This window comes from Petaurus breviceps, unplaced genomic scaffold (genome assembly GCF_028583685.1).
Source record: "Petaurus breviceps papuanus isolate PSGF00001 unplaced genomic scaffold, PetGlider_PUasm1.0 186, whole genome shotgun sequence".
Classification (NCBI taxonomy): Eukaryota; Metazoa; Chordata; class Mammalia; order Diprotodontia; family Petauridae; genus Petaurus; species Petaurus breviceps.
Genome location: NW_027185798.1, coordinates 48,219,650 through 48,244,933, shown reverse-complemented (window position 1 = coordinate 48,244,933; position 25,284 = coordinate 48,219,650). Strand labels below are relative to the sequence as shown.

General features: G+C 39.4%; 2 protein-coding genes across 7 annotated transcripts in view; both read right to left on the bottom strand.

The window, feature by feature from the left end:
- The window catches only part of WDR47 (WD repeat domain 47), a 77,461-nt gene extending 74,258 nt beyond the window's left edge, over positions 1-3,203 (bottom strand). For 2 of the 6 annotated variants that reach the window (XM_069090459.1, XM_069090460.1), the window contains exon 1: positions 2,472-2,693. In XM_069090459.1, the coding sequence (XP_068946560.1) occupies positions 2,472-2,539 (68 nt within the window). In that variant the 5' untranslated portion in view covers positions 2,540-2,693. Of the gene's footprint in view, positions 1-2,456; positions 2,694-2,900 lie in introns of those variants that run through there. The other 4 variants (XM_069090461.1, XM_069090462.1, XM_069090463.1 and 1 more) reach the window with 3 other exon arrangements.
- Positions 3,204-16,863: 13,660 nt separating this feature from the next.
- On the bottom strand, positions 16,864-25,284 carry TAF13 (TATA-box binding protein associated factor 13). The gene is made up of 4 exons (XM_069090457.1): positions 25,132-25,284; positions 23,040-23,118; positions 19,144-19,241; positions 16,864-17,396 (listed from the first exon to the last, which is right to left on the bottom strand). Exons 1-4 carry the CDS (start codon positions 25,156-25,158, stop codon positions 17,226-17,228), a joined length of 375 nt encoding a protein of 124 aa, XP_068946558.1. The 5' UTR covers positions 25,159-25,284; the 3' UTR covers positions 16,864-17,225.

Sequence of the window (25,284 nt, the reverse complement as noted above, 5' to 3'; positions counted from 1 at the left end):
GGGGAAGTCATAGGTGATAATATTGGAAAAATAGGACGATTACAGGTTGTGAAGAGCTTTAAATGCCTATTAAGGCCTTTATTTTTGATCCCAAAGGTAACAAGAAGAGTTTGAGTAAAGGAGTGGTATGATCAAAACCTATGCTTTAGGAAAACCATGTTGGCCTTTTTGGGCAGATAGACTAGAGTGAGGAGACACTTAAGACAAGAAAACCAATTAGGAGGTGACTGCAATAATCCAGGAGAGAAGTGATAAGGGTATAAAGTGGCTATAGGAGCAGAAAGAAAAGAAGAGATGTGAGATTTGTTATAGAGGCAAAAAAAATTGGCAATCTACTGGATATGTGATATGAAAGAGAGGACAGAGCAGAGGATGACATCAAGGCTTCAAACCCCGAGGAAAGACAAAGATAGTAGTGTCCTTAACAAAAAAATGTCCTGAAAAGGGGTATGTTGTGGCAGAGGGAGAGGATGGATAATGAGTTCCATTTTAGACATGAGAAGTATGAGATGCCAACAGTATGAATTCAGTTTAAATAACATGAAGTTGGTGATGAAACATAGAGCTCAGGAAAGAAACAAGGGCTGAATACACAGATCTTGGAGTCATTTGCAAATGGGAGCTGATAATGTCACCAAGTGATAGAATAGAAAGAAGAGGACCCAGGCAAAGTCTTAAGAAATACCCACAGTTAAGAGAATGATGAGCCAGTAAAAGAGACTGGGAATAAGCAGTCAGGTAGCAGAAAAAAAAGCAGTGCCAGGAAAACCCAGAGAGGAGAGTATCCATAAGGAGAGAGTGGTTAAAGTGTCAAATACCAAAGAGAGGTCACAAAAGGTGAGCAATGAGAAAAGGCCATCAGATTTGACAATAAAGAGATCATCTGTAAGTATGTAGAGAGATTCCACCAATAACTGTCTGAGGACCCAATAACTAAATTTAAAATTACTGTATTTCTTGGAAGCTTATCCCAAATGTCACATACCCCCCAGGTAGCTTGAGGACATAGTAAAGCAGGGAAGCAACCCTGACCCAATTATAGAGAATGACCATGCACCATTTGGGAATCAAAAGACTTCTGCCATATGGTACACACCTCACATTAAGATTCCCCATTACCAAGCTTTAGCATGCCCAAGCTTGTTCTGGGATACAGTTCTGCACTCACAGCAAGTTTCTTAACTCCCTAATAGTTTCCATGCTATGAAGAACAACTCGACTCCAACCAGAAGAATGAATTATGCTTCAATTATCCCTGACAATGTTTCCCTCTATTACTGTGAACAATTATGAGTTGACAGAATCCTTATTTTCAGCATGCTGTCATATGTATTATTTAACTAATATTCCTGTGACTAAAACAATGGGTATTATCTTCATTTTATGTATAAAGAAATGCACTTAAGCAAGACCCAGTAAGCAGTAGAATAAAGGTTTTAATACAAGTAATCTTACAATGCACTAGAACTGGTGATCTAGTCACTGGAATTCTCAGCATCTTATACAGCAATTTTTAAAAAGTCTCAAATGGATTCATAGGTAATATTAAAATATTCACTTCCTGTGCATTTTGCAGGTAGCTGAAAACCCTTATTTTACAGACAGAGCAAGGTAGGCAAAGGATTAAAGAGTTGTCACACACCAGGAATATGGATGACTCCCAGTTCTTTTAGCTTTATCTTATTAGCTTAAATCCCTTTTTACTGTCTTTACTTAGAAGTAAAAAAAAAAAAAGAATAAAAGGATGGAGTGGCTGTGCCCAATTTACGAACCCTAAAAAAAGGAAAATAAAAAATTACTGGGATAGTCCCATCACCTTAGAATCAAACTACTTTTCCTAAATAAAATGATTTATCACTACATTTTCCAAAATGACACTAGAGAACAAATGATTTAACAAAGAATACTATTTATCTTTATTCTCCTTTCCAGTTTTAAAAAATGGGGGGGGGGAGTTGTTACTTACACGTGACACTAGAGACAAAAAAATTTTAACAGGCAAATTGCAATGAAAATCGTTTGCATTGAAAAACCGTTTACAATATATTAAAAACCCAGGGATTCATTTTCCGGCTACCAACATTATGAAACATCCTATTAAGTCACAACAAAGGAAGGGAAAAGGGGTACATAAGTGTTAGGATCATAATCTACGAATCAGGATGGAACAAAGACCCTTTTCATGAAGGAAAGGGAACCAAGGTGTCCAGAAAACTCCCTCAGTCGGGATGACTGATTAGTGTTCGTTCGTTCGGGAGGTTAAGGAGAATCACTTGGCCAAAACAGCCTCCCCCCCAAAAAAAATCCCCCCAAACCCAAGGCAGAGGGAGCCAGCTCTGGCAGCCCTCCTTGGGCAGGGCCGTGCCCCTCCCGTTCCAGTCTTTTCCCAATGCTGGGAGCAGCCCTTTCTTTCCACGCAGGCGCCCCCTTCCACAACCCCATGGCCCCAACAATACCTCGGTTCCCCTTACATAAGAGGCGCAGAGCCGGGGCGCGGCAGGGCCACCCAATGCCGTACCACCGACGGGCACGGGAGCATCGTCTCTAGGTAAAGCCCGGGGCCTTGACCGCTGACAGCCCCGGCCGTGGCGGAGGAACCAAGGGGAGCACTCGCCCCTCTCAGCCCTCGCTCCCGCTCAGCGCTCCCCACGCCCCTCCCGGGAGGGCACCGGAGTGCAGGTGGGATGGGGGAGGGGCCGGCCCACGCCCTCCTCAGCCCCCTCCCCCCGCCCTCCCGGCCTCCGCCCCGGGAAGCTCCCGGGCGCTCCCCCTACCCCGCCCAGGCGCCGGGCCCTCTGACAGGTGGTGACCAAGGGAACCAGATGCGGACGCCTGGCCCGGCCCGGCCCCGCCCCCGCCTCCGCCTCGCCTCCCTTCTCCCCTCCCCAAGGGTCACTCACCTGAGGGCTCCGGCGTGAGCCCAGAGACGCGACAGAAGAAAAAGCCGGGCCCGGCGGGCTGATGCGGAGTGCTGGGAGCCGAGATCCGTCCGCCCGTCCCTCCGTCGCTCGGTCAGGCAGGCAGGCAGGAGACCCCTCCCCCGGCCCCGCGGCGGCGGCTCCAGCACAGCCTCTCCCCGACTGCAGTTGTCAAGTGGGGCTCGAGCCAAGGAGCTCCAGCCAATCCCGGCGCCTCTCTGAGCCTCGTCAGGACCCCACCAATCCGGGCGACCAGGCCGCTGCCTGAGCCGAAGGCAGAGACTGGAATCCTGATGGGGAGCAGGGAGGGGCGGCGGGAGGAGGGGCAGGGAGGGGAGGAGAAGGAGCAGGGAGGGGCGGCGAGGGGAGGAGGGGCAAGGAGGGGAGGAGGAGGGAGGGGTAGGGGAGGGAGGCACTCAGTCCTCCACCAGGCTTTTGGCCCTGGGGGTGCCCTGGAGTGTCACAGTCTCCAAAGCCTTAAGTGGTGAAGTCACTTGCTCCTTTGGGAATATTAAGTAATCTGAACTTCCCCCAGCCTGGGATCATGTCTGTCTGTCCCTTCTGCCCGTCCTGTGCAGCCCAGCTCGAGTGCCCCCTCCTCTGGGAAGTCTTCCAGGACGTTTCCAAGCTGCCCCCATTCTCACCCCCTCTCCTCTGCCATTGGTATCTGTTGTCGGTCTGTCCTGTAAGGGGGATCACACAGATTACTCCAGCGAGTACACCAATCGCAGTGTATCACACAATCACACAAAAACAGTAAGGGCCTGTCCATGACCAGAGACTGTGAGGCCTCGTGGAAAGAGAGAAAGACAGGAAGACAGACCTGTGTTCAAGGCTTACCCTGCCAGTAGTGGACTGGTCAATATTTAACAACCAGCTCCCCTAAAAAAATGTCTTCAAGTTTAACATAATTTAAGTTTAAACTTCATTATTAACATTTCCTCTGTCTCTTAAGTCTAGACAATCAACAAATCAATAAAACAATACCTAATTTATAGTGTTTGAGGTACGATTATTCACACTGAAAATTTTATAATCAGCTCTTGGGAATCATATACCTGCTCTTCATGTCTGTCACCCTGGGCAAGTTAACCATCTCTAGGCAATTTTTTAAGACTGTAATAAATTATAGACAAGGTGACCTGCTGGTAGGGGGTGTTCCTACTTCCAGAAACTCTCCATATAAAAGAAATCACAGGTCTAGTCACTATTCCATTATGTACTAGCACTGTTCTAGGAAAAAGGTTACAAACTGAAAAATCAAATAATCCCTGGCCTCCAGGTACTATCTGTTATTGTTATTACACAAGTCTTTCCATATTTCTCTGAAATCTGTCACATTCCTCATTTTTTATCGTGCAATAATGTCCTGTTGCATTTTTATAGCATAATTTGTTCCATTGTTACCCAATTGAAGAGCACCCATTGTTTCCAATTTTTTTCCACAACAAAACGTGTTGCTATAAATATATCAGCCCTTCTCATCTGATTTAGAGCTAGAATGGATTGGAACATTTACAAAGGTCATAGAGGATGGGATAGTCTAGAAAGCAGTCCACAGTGATTGATGTAACACCTGTGTAGCTGAGATCTCAGACACATTGAACGGGTGGTAATAGCTCACATTTATATAGCACTTTAAGGTTAACAAAAGTTACACATGATTAGTTGTATTTTGGCCCAAAGAAGAAGCATTGCTTTTCTCAATGAACCCCTTCCTAAAAATAGCTCCAAACATCACTAACATACACACTTTTATTTAATAAATGCCCCCTTGCCAAAGGGCTCATAACCTTGCTTAAGCAATTAAAAGAAACCTATAATTGTATCCTACACACGAGCCTTCATAATGGTACCGTTATGTTGACAATATTGCTATTATAACTTAGTCCTGTTTAGATTCCCCCTTAGTTCATAAATTGTATCTTGCTTGCGCTGGCCATAAATATAACCATAATAGTACCTTATACTTGTATAGGATTTTACAGTTTTCAAAGGACTTTCATCAACTCTATTGCTTCCCATGAGATGGAATACTGCCAGATTTTACCATCTTCTCTACCACTGCATCCTAAGGTTCTCCAGACCTTACCATCTGCTCCTCCTTCAAGCCCTTCTCCTACTCCCCTAACTTCTCTTTCCCCTTCTTGGCTTCTTTTTATGTGCTATCTTCCCCTATTAGGTTATGAACTCCTTGAGCAGAGGTACTGTCTTAGATAAGCCTTTCTTTGTATCCCCAGTAATTAACACTGTGCCCAGTATGTGGTAGGTGCTTAATAAATGTTGACTGACTCTGATTGAGTACCCAATGTGTAATTCAGTATATTATAAAATATGCATGGGGAGTTCCACAGGAAACAGTACAGTTATTAACTTGAGGGAGAATATAATTTCATTGTATATAGTAAATATTAGCTAATATTATCATCTCTATAACTATTATATAAGTATATTGCTATCTAACATATTAATATTATTATGTAACTAATTTAATATAATATAGAATTATAATGTGTTGGATATAATGTTCTTACAATATATATCTATATCATAATATTATTCTTTATATTATATCTATATCTATATAGAATATTATTCTTATCATAATCTATATCATTAATATCCCTTGTGGGTCTAGTACTTTTTTTCTGAAGTAGACACTTAATGATCAGTATCCAGTTGTGAACAAACTCAAATAATTTAAGTTTAATTTCACAAATTAAAATTAAAATTCACAGGGGCAGCCAGGTGGCTCAGCAAGTAAGAGCACCAGCCCCAGTGTCGGGATGACCTGGGGATCAAATCTGGGCTCAGGTACTCAGCACCACAGCCAGAAATAACTGGCCATGTAACCTTGAGCAAGTTACTTAACCCCAATTGCTTTAAAAAAAATAGTAATTCACAGCCCTGAAATAAACCAGAAGGAATCTTATAAGAAGAAATATTAAAAACAGTGCTAAATAAGAAAACTTCTTCAGGTCACTTCAAGAAAGGAAGAAAGCAGGGTGGCTAGGTGGCACAGTGAACAGAGCACCAGCCCTGGAATCAGGAGCACCTGGGTTCAAATTGGGCCTCAGACACTTAACACAAAAAAACTAGCTGTGTGACCTTGGGCAAGTCACAACCCCAATTGCCCTACAAAAAAAGGAAGAAAGTATGAACTGAGATCTAGTGAAGAAGTCAGCAACTTTAATCCTTTCCCAGGGAAGATATCAATTTATCTACATAATCGAACTCTAAACATTCATTTTTTCTTATGTAATAGGGCTTATTTTCTCATGTCATGGGGCTATGGAATATGTACATATTGTTATGAATGAAAAGTCTGAAAGAGTTTCTGAGTAATTAATGATCAGTTTCTTAATTAGGCTAGCAAATAATCAATAAATTAATGATCACTAGTCCCTCTCAGGAACCAAAGACAAATCCATGGAGATCCCCGAATGCTTAAAATAACTTTGGAAAAGGAGGTGCCCTTGACAGGTGAAAATCAACCTTGAGTGGTGAACCATTAATAAGGGGGTAGACATATTAATGAGGAGGTGGTCTAACAGTCTTCAGCTCCTCCTAAGAATGTGACTTCATCATGAAACTCAGCTACCTCCAGTAATCTGGATGAAAGAATCCATCTGTACCCAGACCACTCTGGTTGGTTTTATACTTCATAAGCTGGATCACCCTAAATTCTAATGGAGGGTTCCAAGGACAAAGGACTCAATTCCTTGGGGCAAAAACTTGCCTAGGTCTTCTAGTTTGGTGGGGGTCTACCCAAGATCAAGAAGCATGTACCCAAGGATCTGAACAATCTCACCTATCAGCAATGACCCTCAGAGACTGAGTGAATGACCTGAAAGAGCTGGTCCCTGGATGAGGAAACTGAAAGAAAAAACCTCAATGTTAATTCGATAATTGGTTATTAATAGAAAAATAATCATTTTTCTTGATATCTCATTAGTTTGCTAAGATGGCATCATCCATGTGGAAGGTGCTAGGAAGTTGATTCTGAAAGAATCATAGTGATTGGAGAAGAATTGGGCATTTTGCAAGTGTTTGCCCTACTACATGATTGAGAATCCAGCTGTACAGCCAGAACTGCTGATATCTTTCAAGGTTCCCATCAGCACTAGCCATGGCTTTAGCTGCATTTATATCTGAGGGAGCATAGTGGCACCATTAACAGGCTGTGGTGAGAGAGTCATGTTGTAAGGGGGAGTATGAAAATTATAAGTCCCTTCCCTTAAGCCTCAGGCCCTATGGGCCCCAAGAAATGGGCCTGCATCCTTTGATTTTTCATTTGTTCTTTTCTGTTGAACCATGGGGACGTGGGAGTCTAGGAATCAAAGCTAGGTGTTGCATCCAGCCCAACATTAATACCCTGAGGAGCAATGGTCTAGGACTCCAGCCTAGTCGGACATGAACTTGGTGGGAACAATGCTATGTAGGAACTAAGCTAAGTTGCGAACCTAATTCAAATCCAGACACTGAGGTGGTAAAGGGAGGTACTATAGCTTGGAGGTATGTATCAGCAATGCCATATTCACAATGCCTATGGAGATTACAGATATGCTGATATAATTATCCATCACAAAATACATCATGCTTGCCCTATGGGGGAATAAACTAGAAAATTTATTAAGATACCAAAAGACTGAGTCCCAAAACCAGAAAGTGAAAGCCATCAGAGTAGTTATGACATTGGCACAGGTAGATAAAGTAGAAAGCACCCACACTTTCAAGCCTTTAAAACAGAACAGGCTACCTCAGGCAAAGGTCCTCCTCTCCCCACTCACAGCAACCACCCAGCGTCCGGGAAGCGCGCTCCCAGCAGCTCTGGCCCCTGGCAGTCCTCAGCAGGAGTCCTTAGCAGAAATTCTGGCTAAGTCAAAAAGGGCTTTGCGCTGCCGCTGCCTCTGCTGCTGCTGCCGGGTCGCCGCCACCACTGCCAGCCACCAGCAGGAACGCTAGCTTGGCTTCCACTTCCTCTTGCTCCGCCCCTTCCTGCTATGTCAGCAAGTCCAACGGGGTATGGAAGATCTTTAAATCCCATAACCCTTACAAGGTATTGGGGAAATAATGTGTGTATGCTTGTTCTTATATCTGTAAATGAAATATCCCTTTGTAAAAGCTACCCAGTGATAAGTGATGAAAAAGAATAAAGATAGTGGCGACTCAAGCTGATGAAAGAGAGAAGAGAATTCCCCAACTCCCTCAAAGTACCTGAGAAGAAAGTGGTGAGTGTGAATACAACGGGCCTAACCCTGAGGCAGTGGGGCCAGAGTCAACCATGTTTCATTTAGTATTTTTTATCAATTCTAAGTCAGGGAAGAAAACAGTCCTCTAACTTTATTCCCTAATAGCAACATTATTAGAAACTACAGGCAGAGCACACGACTTAATGTTGCATTAAAATTGTTGTTCATCCTTTGTGACAAGTATGATGTTTTGACTGTGTGGGTGAACTGGATTTAAGTAAAGCAGGGTTGCACAAAGTTGTTTAGCCTTACTAACACTTCTAGAGTTATCAAAGTTGAGTGGCAAGACAAAATCAGGTCAGCTGGCGATGGGCTGGGATGCAGTAGATGACCTTGGCTCTTTGATGTCTGACCAAGCTCTAAGCACCTCAGATCTGGTGGAGCTACCTTCATAACCATTGGAACAAATTGTTCTCATCCACCCATTCTGCTGGGGGGGAGTCTTCACATCCTTGGGGTAGACATCCCCCTAATTCACCAATGGGTTTAAGGCCCATCAGTTACCCTCAACTTGGTTTAGCCTGTCAAGGAGATTATACCACAGGGGAGAGCTGAGTGCCAGGTAGACAGCAAAGGTAGATGAGCAGCCCTGAACAGATGTAATGAGAATGGGAATTTGGAGATGTTCCCTGCCCCTTAATAGACCTAGGGGGGAGTTTGAAGACCCTGCCCCTGCTTTGAAAGTAAACTCTGCCTGCTAATAGGCTGAATGTAGTCATATGGAGCTTGTGATGGAGGGAATTTGCAGAAGGGGGCAGCAGAGCCCACAGGAAGCTGGGAGTCAGAGGGAAAGAGGATGTTCAGGCAAGGAGTCAGATAGGCTTGTGAGTAGATATCAATCTTGTATTGGTTTCTGGGAGGGCTGAAGGATGCTCTGACTCTCAGTGTTATTATGGCTTCTAAATATCTTTGGTACTATGATGGAATTGGCTTACTGGTTTTGGGATTCGGTTTTCTGGTGTCTAAATAAATGCTTCACTTCTATCCTCTATCTGGAGAGTTTGGTATATTTTTCGATTGAATGGTCATGCAGTACTTACAGTCACAGTCTTTATCATGATCATGGGCACTGTAAATATTGCAATGGCACCACAACAGCCCTCACACCAGAGGCGCTAGTGCTCCTTGAACACCCTGTAATGGAAATGTAAATTTAGAAGATCTTCCCTGCCCCTAGGCTAAAGTGCACCTGAAGCCTGGGGTGGGAGGCTTGTTTTTCAGTAGATAACTTTTTGATTGGCCAGTGGGTCCAAAAGGTTGTTACATTCTCTGAGTCGGGAGAAGGCTATATAAGCTCTGATGTGTAGCTTTGTTTTGGGGGCTCACTTTGAGAAGTGTTCTGTAATTTGATATGGATTCTGGGAAGCCGTTGTCCAGAGGCCCCCCGGCTTTGAAAAAACCCAGATGTTGAAACCCAGATGTTGACTGGGTATGGATGTAATGGTTGGACAGTTTGAAATCTGTCTACTAGATCTGTTTCTGTCTTGATAATTCTGTCTGTGTACTTTGAAGTTCGGGGTGCTGACCTTTTCCCCTGAACGAGGTAAACAATACATATCTGACTGATTAAAGTAAGCTTGTTAACCCATTTTGAGTTGCTTTCCTTTAACAAAGCAGATCTAAGAACCTGTATTGGCAGCAAACCCTGAGGACGCTTGGGGTGCTTGCCGCTACACACCCCTATATTAAAATATTCACAGAAGAAAAGACACATTACCTAGTGTAAGGGAGGGGACTTGACACTCTCACCTCAATCAATCTGTTGAGTAACAGACATGATTAGGTTCTAAAAAATGTATATACGACATTGTTTTTACCCCTGAATTCCTTTGATAGGGGCAAACTCCTCCTTAGCTGTGTCCAGAAGAATATGATTGGCTAACTAAACACACTAACCAAGACCCTGGGGACTTTAAATTGAGAAAGTTCTGCAGTGAGGCCGGTCAAGTAGTGAACTCCAGGCTGACAAGTGCCTTGAGGAAGCAGATCCATGTGCCTGTATGTACCAGAGACCATCAGGAAGTGAACATAGTGAGCAAAGAAGCATGTCTCACATATATGCACCACCCCTCCTTCCACTGACCTTGTTATTGAAAGTAGGAAAAAATGCACCAAACTAAGAACACACAGGGAAACACTGAGGAAAACATGAACAAATTCTGAGACAGACAGGTACAAAAATTTAGCCACCCAAAGGAGGAAGCATTCAAGGACAGGACTCCTTGCACTAGAAAGGAATGCCAGACATGACTCAAGAAAGGACTTCTAGACACCAAAATTTGTGAGTTTGCTCTCTAGGCACATGTGTTCTCCATAGTAAGAACCCACTCTCCCATTGATATGTGTGTACTTATGGGAGAGAGTGCCTCAAACCTTGAGGGAGATGTTTTGTGCCAATTGTTCTTACCACCTTAGTATATGCCCTTTTGTAAAAACTAATTGAAGCTTAGGGGTGGCCAGGTGGCTCAGCGAGTAAGAGCATTGGCTCCAGTGTAGGGATGACCTGGATCAAATCCGGGCTCAGATACTCAGCACCACACCCAGAAATAATAACTGGCCATGTAACCTTGAGCAAGTTACTTAACCCCAATTGCTTTAAAAAAAAAAACAACAACTAATTGAAGCATAGCTAATGAATGTCAACGGGAAGCATACTGGTGGGGGCTATTAGCTATTCTACTAGACACCCACAACCCTTGCAATTCTGAGGAGAGTAGCAGTCACAGCTGTACTTTGGGAACCAAACTGTAAGCATGAGTGCCTGGTTATAGGACTGGCCCCAGAGGAGGCGGCATATATACCAACCTATTATCAGTGCAGCTCACCAAGGAGCCACCCTTCACATAGGTTCTCAATGAGTAGCTACAGTCACTATCTTAATATTGCCTAGAAAAAATAGTTGGACAGTTATTCATGAGATTGCCTGATTTTAATTTGGATAACATGTGACATTCTGAACAGGCTAAAATTAGAGATGAAGGAAGCCTTATCAATACTGTTTTTTATTCTAGTTATTTGTGTCTATGTGTATATATATATACATATATATATACACATATGTATACATATATATATATTTAATCTCTCCTACCAAATTGTAAACTCCTAAAGATTAATAACTGTTATTTCATTGTTAAAACTCCTACTGTATAATGCTTGACACAGACACTCAAATATTTGTTGATAAAAATTCACTGAATGAATAAGGCAGAGATTTTGCGCTAAGTGTCTAACCAGAAGGAACTGTATGGGACTATTATACTTCATGACAGATTAAAAAATAGGACAAGTTACCTGGCTTGTGGGTGGCCACAGATACTTTTAAATGTCTTGGTAAGATATTGTTTTTTAATGCAATATCAGATTTGTGCAAGATCATCTTAATTGAACTGATGATCTCACTTTCTTCCATATCAACCTAATTTGACTAAGATTATATCAGCTTGTCTTTCCTACTAATTGCCACAATATCAACAAGTCATTCAAAAGGTAGTGAGTCACTCGAAGGCATAGGACTTGGATTACATAATTTGAAGATACAAGTATTATCATGTCAATAGTTTATAGAGTCACTACTAATGATTTAAACTGTTAACTAGTGGACATTTAAACTTAGTATTATGGTTGTCACATCTCATTTCAAAGGCAACCCTGACCACCTCAGAGACTAACAGAGGAATCTGATGAAAAGAGATGAGAAAACTGAATCTCTTTTCCTTCTTTACAGAGGAAGGAAGCTATGGAAGAAGGGCATTGCATGTACTCAGATATAGTTGATAAATTGGTTAGTTTGATGAACCACTTGTTTTTCTTTTATTCTTTTTTACAGGATATACCTCTCTATGTAAGGAAAGAAAGAAAATATTTGGAATAAAGGTGATATAAAAGATGTTGATAAAAACTTTGACATTAAAGATTAAAAAGTCAATTAAAGAAAAGCTGGCAAAGACCTGAATCAGTGTAAAAAAGATGTCCTAATAAATAAAGTGTGTACTACTTTATAAAAACCAGAGATCTGGATGGCTAAATTGGCAATAGAATTATCGAACTATGAGAGACAGACAGATAGACAGACAGACAGAGACAGAGAGACTACGATTTAGTGTTGACATAAAAAGCCAGAGCTCTGAGGTCCCTTTCAGCTCAAAATTACTCTACTGCTGGCATTCAGTACTGGTAGTTGCCACTTTCTAGGTAGACTTTCCTAATGAAAAGTTGTTTTTTTCCCCTATGTGCAATGAGAAGACACGCTTTGTGTTACTTCTCTAAAGAAAGAACATATTAAGGGCTGAAAGACAATCTCAGACAGTTTTCCGTGTAATTATAACCTATACAAATTCCAGGTGCTGAGAAAAATACAGAAATCAGTTACTTGAGAATTCAGAAGAAAATTTAACCTTGAAATTCTTCAAATATGAGTCTTGTGCTAACATTTAAATAAGTTACATGCTACAAGTTCAGAATTTCTTTGATCAAATTGTCATAGTGAAAGGATCTTTATTTTTTCCCAATACATACATAGTTGGAGAGTAAAAGAAATTGCTAAATTTTAAAAAATCATTTCTAGTTTACACTTACATAGCATATTATGGTTTTAAAAGTATTTTTACACACACACACACCCCACTAGGCCAACTAGGTGGAACAGTAAATAGAGTGACAGTTCTATAGACAGGAAGATTCATGTCCCTGAGCTCAAATCTGGCCTCAGACACTTACTAGCTGTGTGACCTTGGCCATGCCACTTTGATGCTGTTTGTCTGTTTCCTCATTTGTAAAATTAGTTGGAGAAGGAAATGGCAAACCACTCATCTTTCCCAAGAAAACCCCAAATGGGGTCACAGAGTTGTACACAACTGAACAACAAACACGTCTGTCATGTGGTCAAAACAAGTAATATGAGAACTTACAGATGAGAAAACTGGTGTTTAAAGTTGCAACAAATTGTCTTTCAATGCCAAGCCCACTATCCCAGGCTAACTCTATTTAAGCATGGCATAATACAATTTGTTACTCAAGCTGATTAATTTCACATGTCATCATTTCCAGTGTCCTTTGAAATGGAAACCAGACATTTACTTGTATACCACTTATGAATTCTGTAGACTCCAGGGAGATAGCTTTTAGAAACTGCCTTAAAATGAAATAGTAGTAAAGTAGTAAATAAATTTGTTATAATGCCCTGATCATCTAATCAGAGGAATTAAGGCCCAAGGGTTACATTCAGCTTAACACTCCTGAGTACAGCCCAAACCAGATTAAAATATAATTGGGAAATATTTATAATGGAATAAAAATACAATAAAACATGGTTTCCTAAATCAATATGCAGCCGGCAGGGATTCTTTTCCACAGTTTAGTGACCCCATTTCGGAGTTCAGCTCCAATGATCACCACCAGACCTTTCCAGACAGAAATTAGTGGTTAAGGTCCTTAAAGAAATAAGGTTGTGGAGTCTTTGGGAGCTCTAGGATGCTGCTTACAATTCTTCCCTTGAATTTTGTCTTCTATCCTCTAAGCACACTCTGCACTGAAATCCGTAATTTCTTTCAAGTTTCTAAATTTAAAAAGAAACATTAATAATTGTATTGCATAAGGCAATGAAGTCCATACATTTACTGTTTTAAGCTTTCACTATCACCTGAAATTTTTTTGTATAGGAGGAAGAATCAATCTTAGAATTAATCATTAAAACCGAGAAATAATTAAAAGACAAGTATTAGATTTTAAAACCTGTGTGAAGGGTCATTTCTAAATGATAAATTCTAACATAGTTATATAATTAAATTCTGCCCTATAACTTTAAAATTGGCAGCATTGGCACACTGCCTGTTTTCAAGATGGAATCCTATCTAATTCAAAATACAATTGCTGTTTGAATGGGGATTTCTGTTCTTTAATTTTAAAAAAGGACAGCATAATGTAGGTGATATTAGCCTTTTGTACTGCCTTGCCTACCTTTCCCAATGAATGTGCTTATTACTAAGAAATAAATAAGAATATAGCAGTACTTTTTCCAGGTGCAGTCACCATTGTTTTGGCTTGTCAATTCTGGGGTAGGTTGGGATCATATCCAGAAATAGCTGATATAAAAGAGGCATCAAAGCTTATTTTGAAGTAGATTGGTATATGGGAGGTGTGATAAAAGGTCTTAGGCTTGAATTTAAAAGACCTGAGACCAAGTCCCAATTCTTTCACTACACGTCCTTAGTAAGCCAAGTCATTTCATCTGTTTCTTCACCTATAAAATTTAGATAGTAATACTTGTGCTTCCTACCTCACATGAAGGTATTTTGAAAATTGCTACAAAGAGATGTCATTTTTATTTAAAAACTACCTTAGGGGTGGCTAGGTGGCGCTGTAAATAGAGCACCAGCCCTGGAGACAGGAGGACCCGAGTTCAAATTTGACCTCAAACACTTAACACAAAAACTAGCCATGTGACCTTGGGCAAGTCACTTAACCCCAACTGCCCTGCCTTCCCCCCTCCAAAAAGCAAAAAAAAATATATAATAATAATAAAAACTACCTTAGAAAAAAGTTGCAGTTCCTATAAGATAGAAAACCTGAAACTGTAAGATAAAAATGAGCCACCTCATCCTTATGTCATCAAAATTCAATCCTCAAAGGAAGCTTAAATAGTAGTAGATTGGTGGTGCTTTATATTATCTAGTATCCCGGAAGATAATTTCAGTAGAGTAGCTGAACAGCAAAATCACATTCAAAAATGGTCTTTTTTAAAAGGAGTTAGGTTCAAGAAGCATCATCTTTTACATGTCAAATGATACATACCACTTTGCCTCATGTGGCCAGGAAAATCACTGCATCAAAAGCTATCTGTAAGTATTTATTAAGCACCCCTTGTTTACCTGTCATTAGTGATACAAATTAGGGACAAAAATGACAGTTCCTACCCTCAAGAGGCTTACAGTCTATAACATATGGTGTCATGAATATTACATTGGACCTGGAAATCAAAAAACCTGGATTTGAATCCTGGTTCTGACATTACCCAGGTGTGTGATCTGGGTCTCAACTTCCTCACTTACAAAATAAGGAAAATACTACCTAGTTTAGAAAGTTTATTGTAAAGGAAAGCACTTTTGTTAACTTATGTAAGATCTTAAGTAAATATGACCTACTATAGTATGCTTGCTTCAACTTCTTAGAATAATTCCTGATGAACAAGAGTGCAAATACCACAGCATTTATGATTCATTATGTATAATCTTCTTGCTTGGAGTATTAAATTTAAAATGCATGGAGAAACTTGTGGAAAACTTAGCTATGTATATTTAAGTTCATATCAGTAAACATTCATTAAGTGCCTACTACATACCATTTATATCTCCAGTAGGGACATAAGCACCAAAATGAGTAAATTCCTTCCTTGAGAGGTACTGATCAATTCAGCACAGAAAATGGAAATAGAATTGAATTTGGAGTCGGACAGGGTTCTAATTTCCCAGTTCTGCTGAGACATGGTGTGACCTCAGTCTAATCCCTTGGCCTAATTCTCAGTCTCTTTATTTGTAACAAAGGAACAATAAGCCCTCTACTGCCTACCTCACAGAATGGTTGGAGAATACAATAAGGTATCTGTTAAAGTGTTTCAGAATTGTATAGTGCTATATAGGTGTAAGCTATCATTATAATGATGATTAATATAGTGAGGGGCTAAGGAAAAAAACAAGAAACTTCTTGAAGATAGAATATATTCCCAGGAATACACCAATAACACAGAAGAATCAAATATCATACAATGGATTTCAACCATTACCTTCCTTAATTTTTATAGATGATTTTGTTCTTAATATAAAAAATTAGGATGGCAGAATTTCCCAAATATTGATTTATACTGTTCACAACCAGCACATAAAAGTGTAGCTTCATACAAAAAGGATTTTTCAAGGATTCCCTCGTTTTTTCAATTCTAATAATATTAAACTAAATACAGGAATAATTTAACACATTATGGTTAAATACACACAAAACTTCACATCCTGAGCTACAACAGCAGCACCTACAGTCACATGTGTGTGGATACTGGCAGATATTTCCACTAAGAACAAAGTAAATTCTTAAAACAAATTTTAAAGTACTGTCATTTTTACTCAAATTCAGAGTGCCTGCATTTATACTCCTTTAAAAGTCTCAGAACTTAAAATTCTTTCTGTGGAGATCAGCTCTCCTAAAACTCAAACAATTAGTCTATTAGGCCCAAAAGGTTTTTAATCAGAACCGAAAAAAGCTCTCAAATTATCTTCTTTCCTTGTTGAGTTTTGAAATGGAACAGAAACTTTCACTAAGAAAAAAACTGCTAGTTACTTAACCCCAACTGCCCTCCAAAAGGCAAAAAAAAAAAAAAAGAAAAAGAAAAAACTGCTTTTGATATACAGTGAAAGAAAACATTCTTTTAAGAAATTTAATCTTATGCTAAGAAGCTAATCTTTATGCAAAAGAATATGGAACCCTTTTCCTGTTTTTCCTTAAGAGAAATTGACTTTCTTTTTAAGAATAACCCAACACAAAGCATGGCAATCCAAAAAACCATTGTTTGTCTGAGAGGTTGAAAGCAGTCAGGAAATGTTTTATGAATCGCAAAACCAAAAAGGCTAATATTTAGATTTCACATATCAAAATGCTATAATATAAAACTTCAGAGGCAAAAAGGAGACCCAGAACATAAATACTTAGTTTAAATTGTCTTTATCACCTCAAAAAGACAGGATGGTTTGCATGGTTTGCAGAGTATCTTAGCTTCTTCCATGCTGTTGTTAAAACCAATGAGCAATTTCAAGTATAACAAAGAGAGGCAGGCAATTCAATACCTAAATTCCACTTTCAGAATCCACAAAGTCAAAGTAAAGGCTGCAATGAAGTGTTGTTCCATTTCCCATTTATAGGGTCAACTGGATGCAGGTAATAAGGTAACTGTAAGAAGTACTTAAATTATGTCAGGACCTTTCATTTTTGGCAAGGTGAAAAATGTGTACGTCTAGTACAAACACACTTGTCCTAAATGATAAGGGAACTTTGGAGAACATAAAAGGTGTCAGGATCCATAGTTCGCTTCATCAAATGCTTTTCTAGCCCGTTTCAGTTCTTCATTCATAGTAAGCAAGTCTTTAACTCTGGCAAACTTCCTTGGGTCCTTTCGAATCAAGAAGACAATATCTTCAACCTGAACTCGGCCTTGTCGTCCAATAGACATTGCTTTGTGAGTCTATCATAAAGATATGAAGAAACATAAGTTCAATTACTTGAAAAATTTTCCTTTATCATTTCATTTTTTCCATCTATGTCCCACAATCAGACAGAACTTGCTTCTAAAAAAAGGAATCATTTAAAAAACTTTATCCAAACCTTGATCATTTCGTAGGTTGTTAGGATACAACCTGAAAGAGATCAGACCAGCACTTTCAATCCATAATATAGGTGGATAAGAGAAAAAGTTGTCTACTTGGGGGCTGTTGATCATCAACTATTATTTTTAATGTTACTTCATTTGTTTCTCTCCAGATTAGCTGTTTTCTCCTTCCTTCCTAAATTCTTTCTATTTTATATTTTTCATTCTCCATACCCCACCCAGTTGTTGCAGGTTTCTAATCTTTTTTGGGGGGCTAAGGGGTTTGGGAGGAATATAATTTCCAATTTCTAAAAAAGAAAAAGAAGGAAATAGATTCAGTACCTTTATGTCTCTTTAAATACTGAGCTAATGAAAAAACAGTGGTAAACATAAGCATAGCTTTCCCACTTTCACCATTTAAGGAGGAAATGGACCACTTTAGTATAGAATATTTTTAAAGCTCTATGCTTTCTGAATATTGTCCTTTACATTCATGGTGTAGTAGAAAGAGTACTGAACATCTCTTCAAGTAGAAATCTGGATTTGAATCCTGTATCTAACAAAGTGGTTGTATGACCGTGGCTAAGCCACTTAACCAAAACCTGTTTCCTTATCTGCAAAATGGGAATAATATTTGTAGAATCCATAACACTGTTTATGAGGCTCAAATGAGACAAGAAACAAAGCATTTTTAAAACCTTACAAGAACTACATGTCATATAATATTAATACTTGTATAAATGTATTATTTATACAGTAACCTGTATAAATAGGCTAATGTGTAAATAAAATGAGATAATGTTTATAAAATTGCTTTACAGACTGTAAAACCCAATAGAAATGTAAGGTGTTAAAATGATCTAATCTATAAATAAAACTCCTCTCATGTTTGTAAAGCACTTTCTTCACAGCAATCCTGTGAGACAGATAACACTAATATCATTATGCCCATTGTATAGACAAGAAAACTGAGGCACAAATTAAGTGACTTACCCAGTGTCATATAGCAAGTGTCAAAAAATGGGACTTGAGCCCACAATTCTTGACTTTAAATGCTTTTCAAATTTTGTCACACTGTCTCTGATAAATCAGTGGAACAGGGATTTTAAATCTGGGGTTCAGGGATCCCCAAGGAGATTTATGGAGAACTTCAGGGAGGCTATGAACTTGGAAAGAAAAAAAAATGCATTTGTATTTCCACTAACCTTTAATTGCAATTTAGCATTTCCTTCAATTATTTTAAAACGTGATTCTGAGAATAGGCTTCTCCAAACTGACAGAGGAGTCCAGGAAAGAGTAAAGGTGAAGAACCCTGGCACTAAGAAGGTTCTGTGAATGAGCATCAGGGGTTTCAAGATGGCGGGGTAAAAAAGATGCTTATGTAAAAACAGCTTTTAGCTCTGTTCTATCATATTTATTGACTGGCTATACACAATTCTCTAAACTAAACTAAAATTTTCAGAAGTTCCTTAGATTACACTCCTTTCTTTGATGCTTTATTACTGACTTGCAATAGTGGCCCTTCAAAAACTTCTACTGTATGGAGTTTTAGTCCCATTTAAAACTCAACATTTCAGATTCATTTTTCAAATAATTAGCCAATCAATTATTAAAAATACTCTACCATTTCAGTGATGAATTCGATGACAAGGTCTTCCAGTATATCCACTGATTCAGTGTAAGGATTTTGGTCATCACCAAAGCCATACATCATACACCTTACTGTGAAAAAATAAAATAGCAATAAATTTATTTGACTACATACAGCCTTTTACTAGAATATGTAGGCACTCCAAACAAAGTGCCTTACAAGTTCCATATCATGTGCTTATTAATATAATCCCATAGGATTTATAGGTGGAATAGACCTTCAAAGCCATCTAGTTCAATCCTCAGTTTACAGATGAGGAAACAGACCAAAGGGAGTAAATAGTAGAGCTGGGATTCAAATCCACTTGGTTCCTCTACAACAGCCTACTCTGATAGCTCTCTGTGGTATATAAGTGACTCCAAGGCCTCAAAGACTAAGTCAGCAAAATACAAGCTTTGGTAAGCTTTTACTCTGTTGAGAAGGCTACAAGTATGGTCCCAGCAACAGACCATTTATTTTTATTTTCCAAGGACCAGCCTGGTTAAGTATGGAGAGGCTATTCAACAGTAAAATTTGGCTATGAATTCTTTAGCTACAACAAAGAAAAATGTTAAATGGCCCTTAGTCCTAAGGAAGCTCCTCCTGATTCTTCAGTGACAGCAACAGAAAGTCAGAAAAAAAGGCAGGAGGTGCTAAGAATCAATCTTTAGACCATCTATAAACATTAACTTCTTTTCTGGTACTCTTTAAGTATGAGATCATGTCCAGTGAACAAGCTGAAACACCACAAAAGGAAGTTGTAGTAGAGGCAAATACAGGAAATGCTAGAGTCAATCTTACAGAGCAACCAAAAGCAACACAAAATATAATTTCATAGGATACTTGATTATTTGTGCTGCAAATTAAATTAGCTTATACATGTAGCTTCAATGTGAAGATGTGCATAGGAGAAGATAAAGAAAAAATGTTGGAAAACAATTCAAAAGTAAGAAAATAATATAGTCAAAGGCTGCTCAAAACCTATACTGAAAACTCGTACTAACATATCTTGAATACTTTCTTTAGGAAGACAGCCAGACAATGCTAGAAATGGTGAGCACCAAAATTTTTTTTAGAATTTTAATTTTTGTTATGCTAACAGAAAGGAAAAAACTGGCTACCAACATGGGAATCATTTCCAACTCAGCTGTTTACATACAGTCACCACCCTACTTGACTGAGGAAAAAAAAATCACGAATCAGAAGGATAAAATGATATGGTGTGAAACTGACTCAATTCCAACTTGATCTTTCAAAGCACGCGACAGATGCTATAAAGTAGAAAAATGAATAAAGGTGTACCACCACTGACTATCATCATTTCCTGAACAAGTTAAACTAACATAACTCAATTGACACAAGAACAGCAAAGGAGCCTAGAACCTGACACATCCTGAGATCACTTTATCTCGCTATGTAGAGCAGGCAAGGGCAGCACAGGTTTATAACTGAAGCTTATTTGTAAGATTCCACAGAATATGGTAGGAGATTATGAGCAATGCTGTCTCATAAAATAGTGAGAAAGACTGGGGGAAAAATATGTAAGGTCTAGGTCAGATCATCTTGAAAGAATCTGTGGATGAAATTGGAAATTCAACAAATAGGAAGACAAAATTAGCTGTGCAAAAATGTCTAAAATAAATTCTTTCTCCCATTAGTGACAGCAGAGCCATCACAAATGGACTACAGCCTCTACCACAAAGAAGTAGAAACAGCACAAAGAAAACAAAGAGAAGCAATTAAACTCTGTCAAATATGCACAAAGGAGTTCTAGGCTGTAAATGACACAATTCAGAGGGTGATGAGGGATCCATTCTCAAGATATCTTAAATATAAAACTATCATTAACTCTTGGAACTTATAATAACCAAAAAAGGAAGTCAAGAAAATACCCATAAATACTGAGCCATACATCTACTTCCCATCTCTACACAATCTTTATAAGAATAATTTATGTGTATATTGAAGAGATCCTTGATTGAAGGTATGAATAAGGATCAGGATTTTGGAGCAGATCTTATCTTTCCAATACGAAACTGATAGGTTAGTGGTATCAAACTTAATTCCCTACAGGCATATTGACTTAGAAACCACAATTGACATTACCTATGTTATGCTGTACTTATTTATTTTGTTAACCACTTCCCAATTAGATTTTAATCTAGTTGGAACTTGGGGAAGGCAGCAAGTTTGACACCTTTGATGTAGAGGATAAAAGAACCTACTGTGCTTGTTTGTTGACTATTTCAAAGCATCTGATTCAGCAGAGCAAAATACTCCCTTGGAGATTTTCCCCAAAGAAGTTTCCCCCAAGTATGTCAAAACTGAACAAAATTGCTGAAAAGGTTTAACAAAGCCAACTTTGTTTGACAAACTTTTGATTATAAATCACCAAGATTATTTGCCAGCATCAGAATCCAAATGAAAGGGGGATTCTCCTTGAGGAAGATTTTACTGGAGGATATAGAGAAAAGTTACACAGAATGATGTATACAGATAGGGTGCAATCTTCCCCTTTGGAGGGAGCACCTACATTGATTAGACAGCCACTAACGATTTGAAGTTTGTGCCCATTTACATCGTATGGTCTGTCATCCATATTAAGATAGAACACTGTCTAACTTGTTTTTAAACAATATAAAGATATAGGTTTTGTTTAGTTTCTATAGTACTGGTTTCAAGTATTATACAGGCAAACAAAAGGGAATCCAAAGACATTCCTCTCTCTTCTCTGCTGACTTAAACAGGGTAGGGAACCTGCAGTCCCAAGGTTACATGTGACCCTCTAGACCCTCAAGTACAGCCTTTTGATTGAATCCAAACTTCACAGAATAAATCCCCTTAATAAAAGGATTTATTCTGTAAAACTTGGACTCACATCAAAAGGCTGAACCCAAGGACCTAGAAGGCCAAATATGGATGGAGGCTGAAGGTTCCCCATCCCTGGCACAGACACTACTACTGCCTGGATTTTTCCCCTTAATTCTTCCTCAGTCTGACACCTTTCCCAATGTGTGCCGTTCTTAGCTATCTTCACATGGTCCCAGAGCAGGCATGAAGGTCGGGGTAGGGGAGAAGTATGCTCCTGATATCCAAAGCATGAATTCTAAATGCTTTCTCATGGAAGTATTATTATCAATGATGGTTAAGTTGCCATCATTGAGGTATGATAAGGGCAAGGCAATTTATGATTTTGTTGTGGGTGTATTAGAAACCTTCTACAATTAAGAACACAGTTGAGAGGGGCAGCTAGGTGGTGCAGTGAATAAAAGCGCCAGCCCCAGAGTCGGGAGGACCTGAGTTCGGTTCCGGCCTCAGACACTTAAAACAAAAAAACTAGCGTGTAACCTTGGGCAAGTTACTTAACCCCAACTGCCCTCCAAAAGGCCAAAAAAAAAAAAAAGAACATAAGAAACAAAAAAAAACAAAAGAACAGTTGAGAGCTGCTATGGCTGAAAAAATTAATCATCCAGTGGACAATCTGGTGATAAGCTTCTCCAAACTTACCTGGGCTGGTCTTTAAGAAACAGACATATGATCTATTTTCAGACCTGCACATAAAGGGTTTGTAGTTTGCTAGGACCTACCAGAGTTTGGCACAGTTTCATTGGCATAGCTTTCAAGAAGTGAGGATCACCTCCATACAATAATGTGGCATCACAGCAAGCTATTAGTGGAGTACATTAAAGGTCAAATAGGCTTTTATAGATGGTTTGAGACCTATAAATCACTATTTATAGCATAACTTCTAAGGAAAGATCTTTTTTGTTCCCAGCAACAAACTAGTAACTTTTAAAGCACAACCCATTTTAAATTTAGGAAATGCCTATATGTGTTCATCTTCAATGCATGATATCCATAATCAAAATGCTCCTAAATATAATACTTACATTCTTTAGAGAAAAGTCTTTTTCTTTTACCCTGTCCACCATCTGCTCCTCCTCCCACATCTTCATTATCTTCCTCAAACTAGAAAAGTTTAAGAATTGAGATAGACTTTTTTAGTGTTTAATAAAAACTTATTTTCAAAAATGAACTAAAATTGGAAGGTACCTAATAGGTCATTGATGTAAATAACCATTTCTAAATCCATACGGAAATCTCTTTACAACAGAGAACCCTAAAATGCTGGAACAAAAATGGACCTTAATTAGGTGAACAAATGGTTTATCTAGATGCTATTTGAACATTGGTTGAAAGATTAGAATGTAATAGGGGCTATTCATTTTCCTGCTGAATAGTTGAAAACATATTTTGTAAAAATGAAAAAAATGTACATATGTTATGTAAATAGCTAAAACAGATAAAACATATATGTACATTAGCTAATGTGGGGAGATAAAAGATTTGGTCCTGTGACTTCATCTGTGCAAGTAATTCTTGGTGTAGAGATTCCCTTTTACTCAAGTAGGTCACCAACTTATCTGATGTAACTTATTGAAGAGAGAATTGGCTGGGGGATTAAGGGTAAATCACCTGCCCATGGTTACAGTCAGTATATATAGTCTTCCTGACTCCAAAGTTATGTACTTTTGGAAAAAAAATTTTAAATCTGTCTTTTAACTTTCAATTATTAATTTTGTTTTGTCTTCTGCAGCAACCCCCCCCCAAAAAAAAAAAAACAGCTTTTTTTCCCTTGGGTGCCTTTCAAATATTGAAAAAAGCTATCAATGTCTTTCCTTAGTTTTCCCTAAGCAAAGCATACCAAGTTCTTTCAACTTTTTCTTTTATGGCAGTGCTGTACTGGAAAAAACAATGGACTTGGCAGGCAGAAAACTCAGGTTTGAATCCTGGCTCTGCCATTTACTCTGTGATCTTTTAAGCAAGCCTTTCTTTCATCCTTAAAATAAGTGTAAGCTCCTTTCCGTAATTTTATGCAAACACTTCCAAAGCTTTCACTATTCTTATCTTTTTCATCTAGATGAATTCCCATCTGTTGAAGTCCCTCTTGAAACAATGTGATTGGAACTACGATATTCTAGTTTGAATATCATTTTCTGCAATCTGGATAAATTTCATGCCAATTTTAGGGGTCTGTCAGTCCTCAGAAATCATGTAGTCCAATAATCTCATTTTGTAAAGGATGAAATGGAGACCTTGATACGTTAAGTAAGTCTTTCAAGGGCAGAGAGGGAAATCAGTATCAGAAAAGAGCTCTTCCTGATTCCCACAGATTTAGAGCCAGAAACGGCATTTAGTATCATCTCTGAATAATGCATAAACACTGAGGCTTTTAAAATCACAAGGCTTTTTTTCTTCACCTGGATCCTGTCGGATAGTTATCAAACAGCAAACATTCATTATATGACCAGTGTTAGGCACTGTGTTTGATGCTGGGCATATGAAAGCAAAAATGAAATAGTCTCTACCTTCAAGTAATTTAGGTTCTATGGGGGATAGATATATGTTCAAAATGTAGACACAAAATGCAAAACACTAACAGGGGATCAAGAAAGGCTTTAATTGGGAGGTGGCTGTTTAAGTAAACTAAGTAGTTTAAGTATGGTAGAGAATGAAACGAAGCCCAAAGGAGTTAAGAGACTTGGGCACAATCACTGTATCGGGACCGTATCCCTGAACTCCAAAAATACAGTGCTTTTCGGACGACACCGAGATTAGGACTGCCGGGGCTTTCGGTGCTAAATTTGTGGGCAATGTTCTGCAGACTTCCGTGACTGCGGGGGCATTTCGAGACGTCCATCCCTCGTCCCTGAGCTCAATTCTTATCTCCCCAGACAAAACCGGTTTCACAGTGAAAGGAGGGCGAAGGGGTAACCTGGAAGCTGGGTGGAGAGGGAACGGACAGGGCAGAGAGAAGCGACCGCAAGCCCCAGGGTCGGGGCGCCCCGGGCTTGGGCCTCAGGACCCTCCCGCCCGCACACGCTTCCCGACCTAAGCGGCTGGGGGGCGCTACTCGCTCCTACGGGGAAGAGGAGAGGAAGTGAGGAAGGGAGGCCGGAGAAGGCTGGGCGGCTCACTCACAGTGGGATCCTCCTCCTCATCGGCCATCCTGTCCCTGGCTCCAACCGTCAAAGACACCTCTCTCCCTCCGAGGTCCACTACCGACCTTCCGCTTCCTCACTTCCGCCGTGGGGCTGCCACGCCCCACATCAGAACAGGATCATCGGGTCGCAC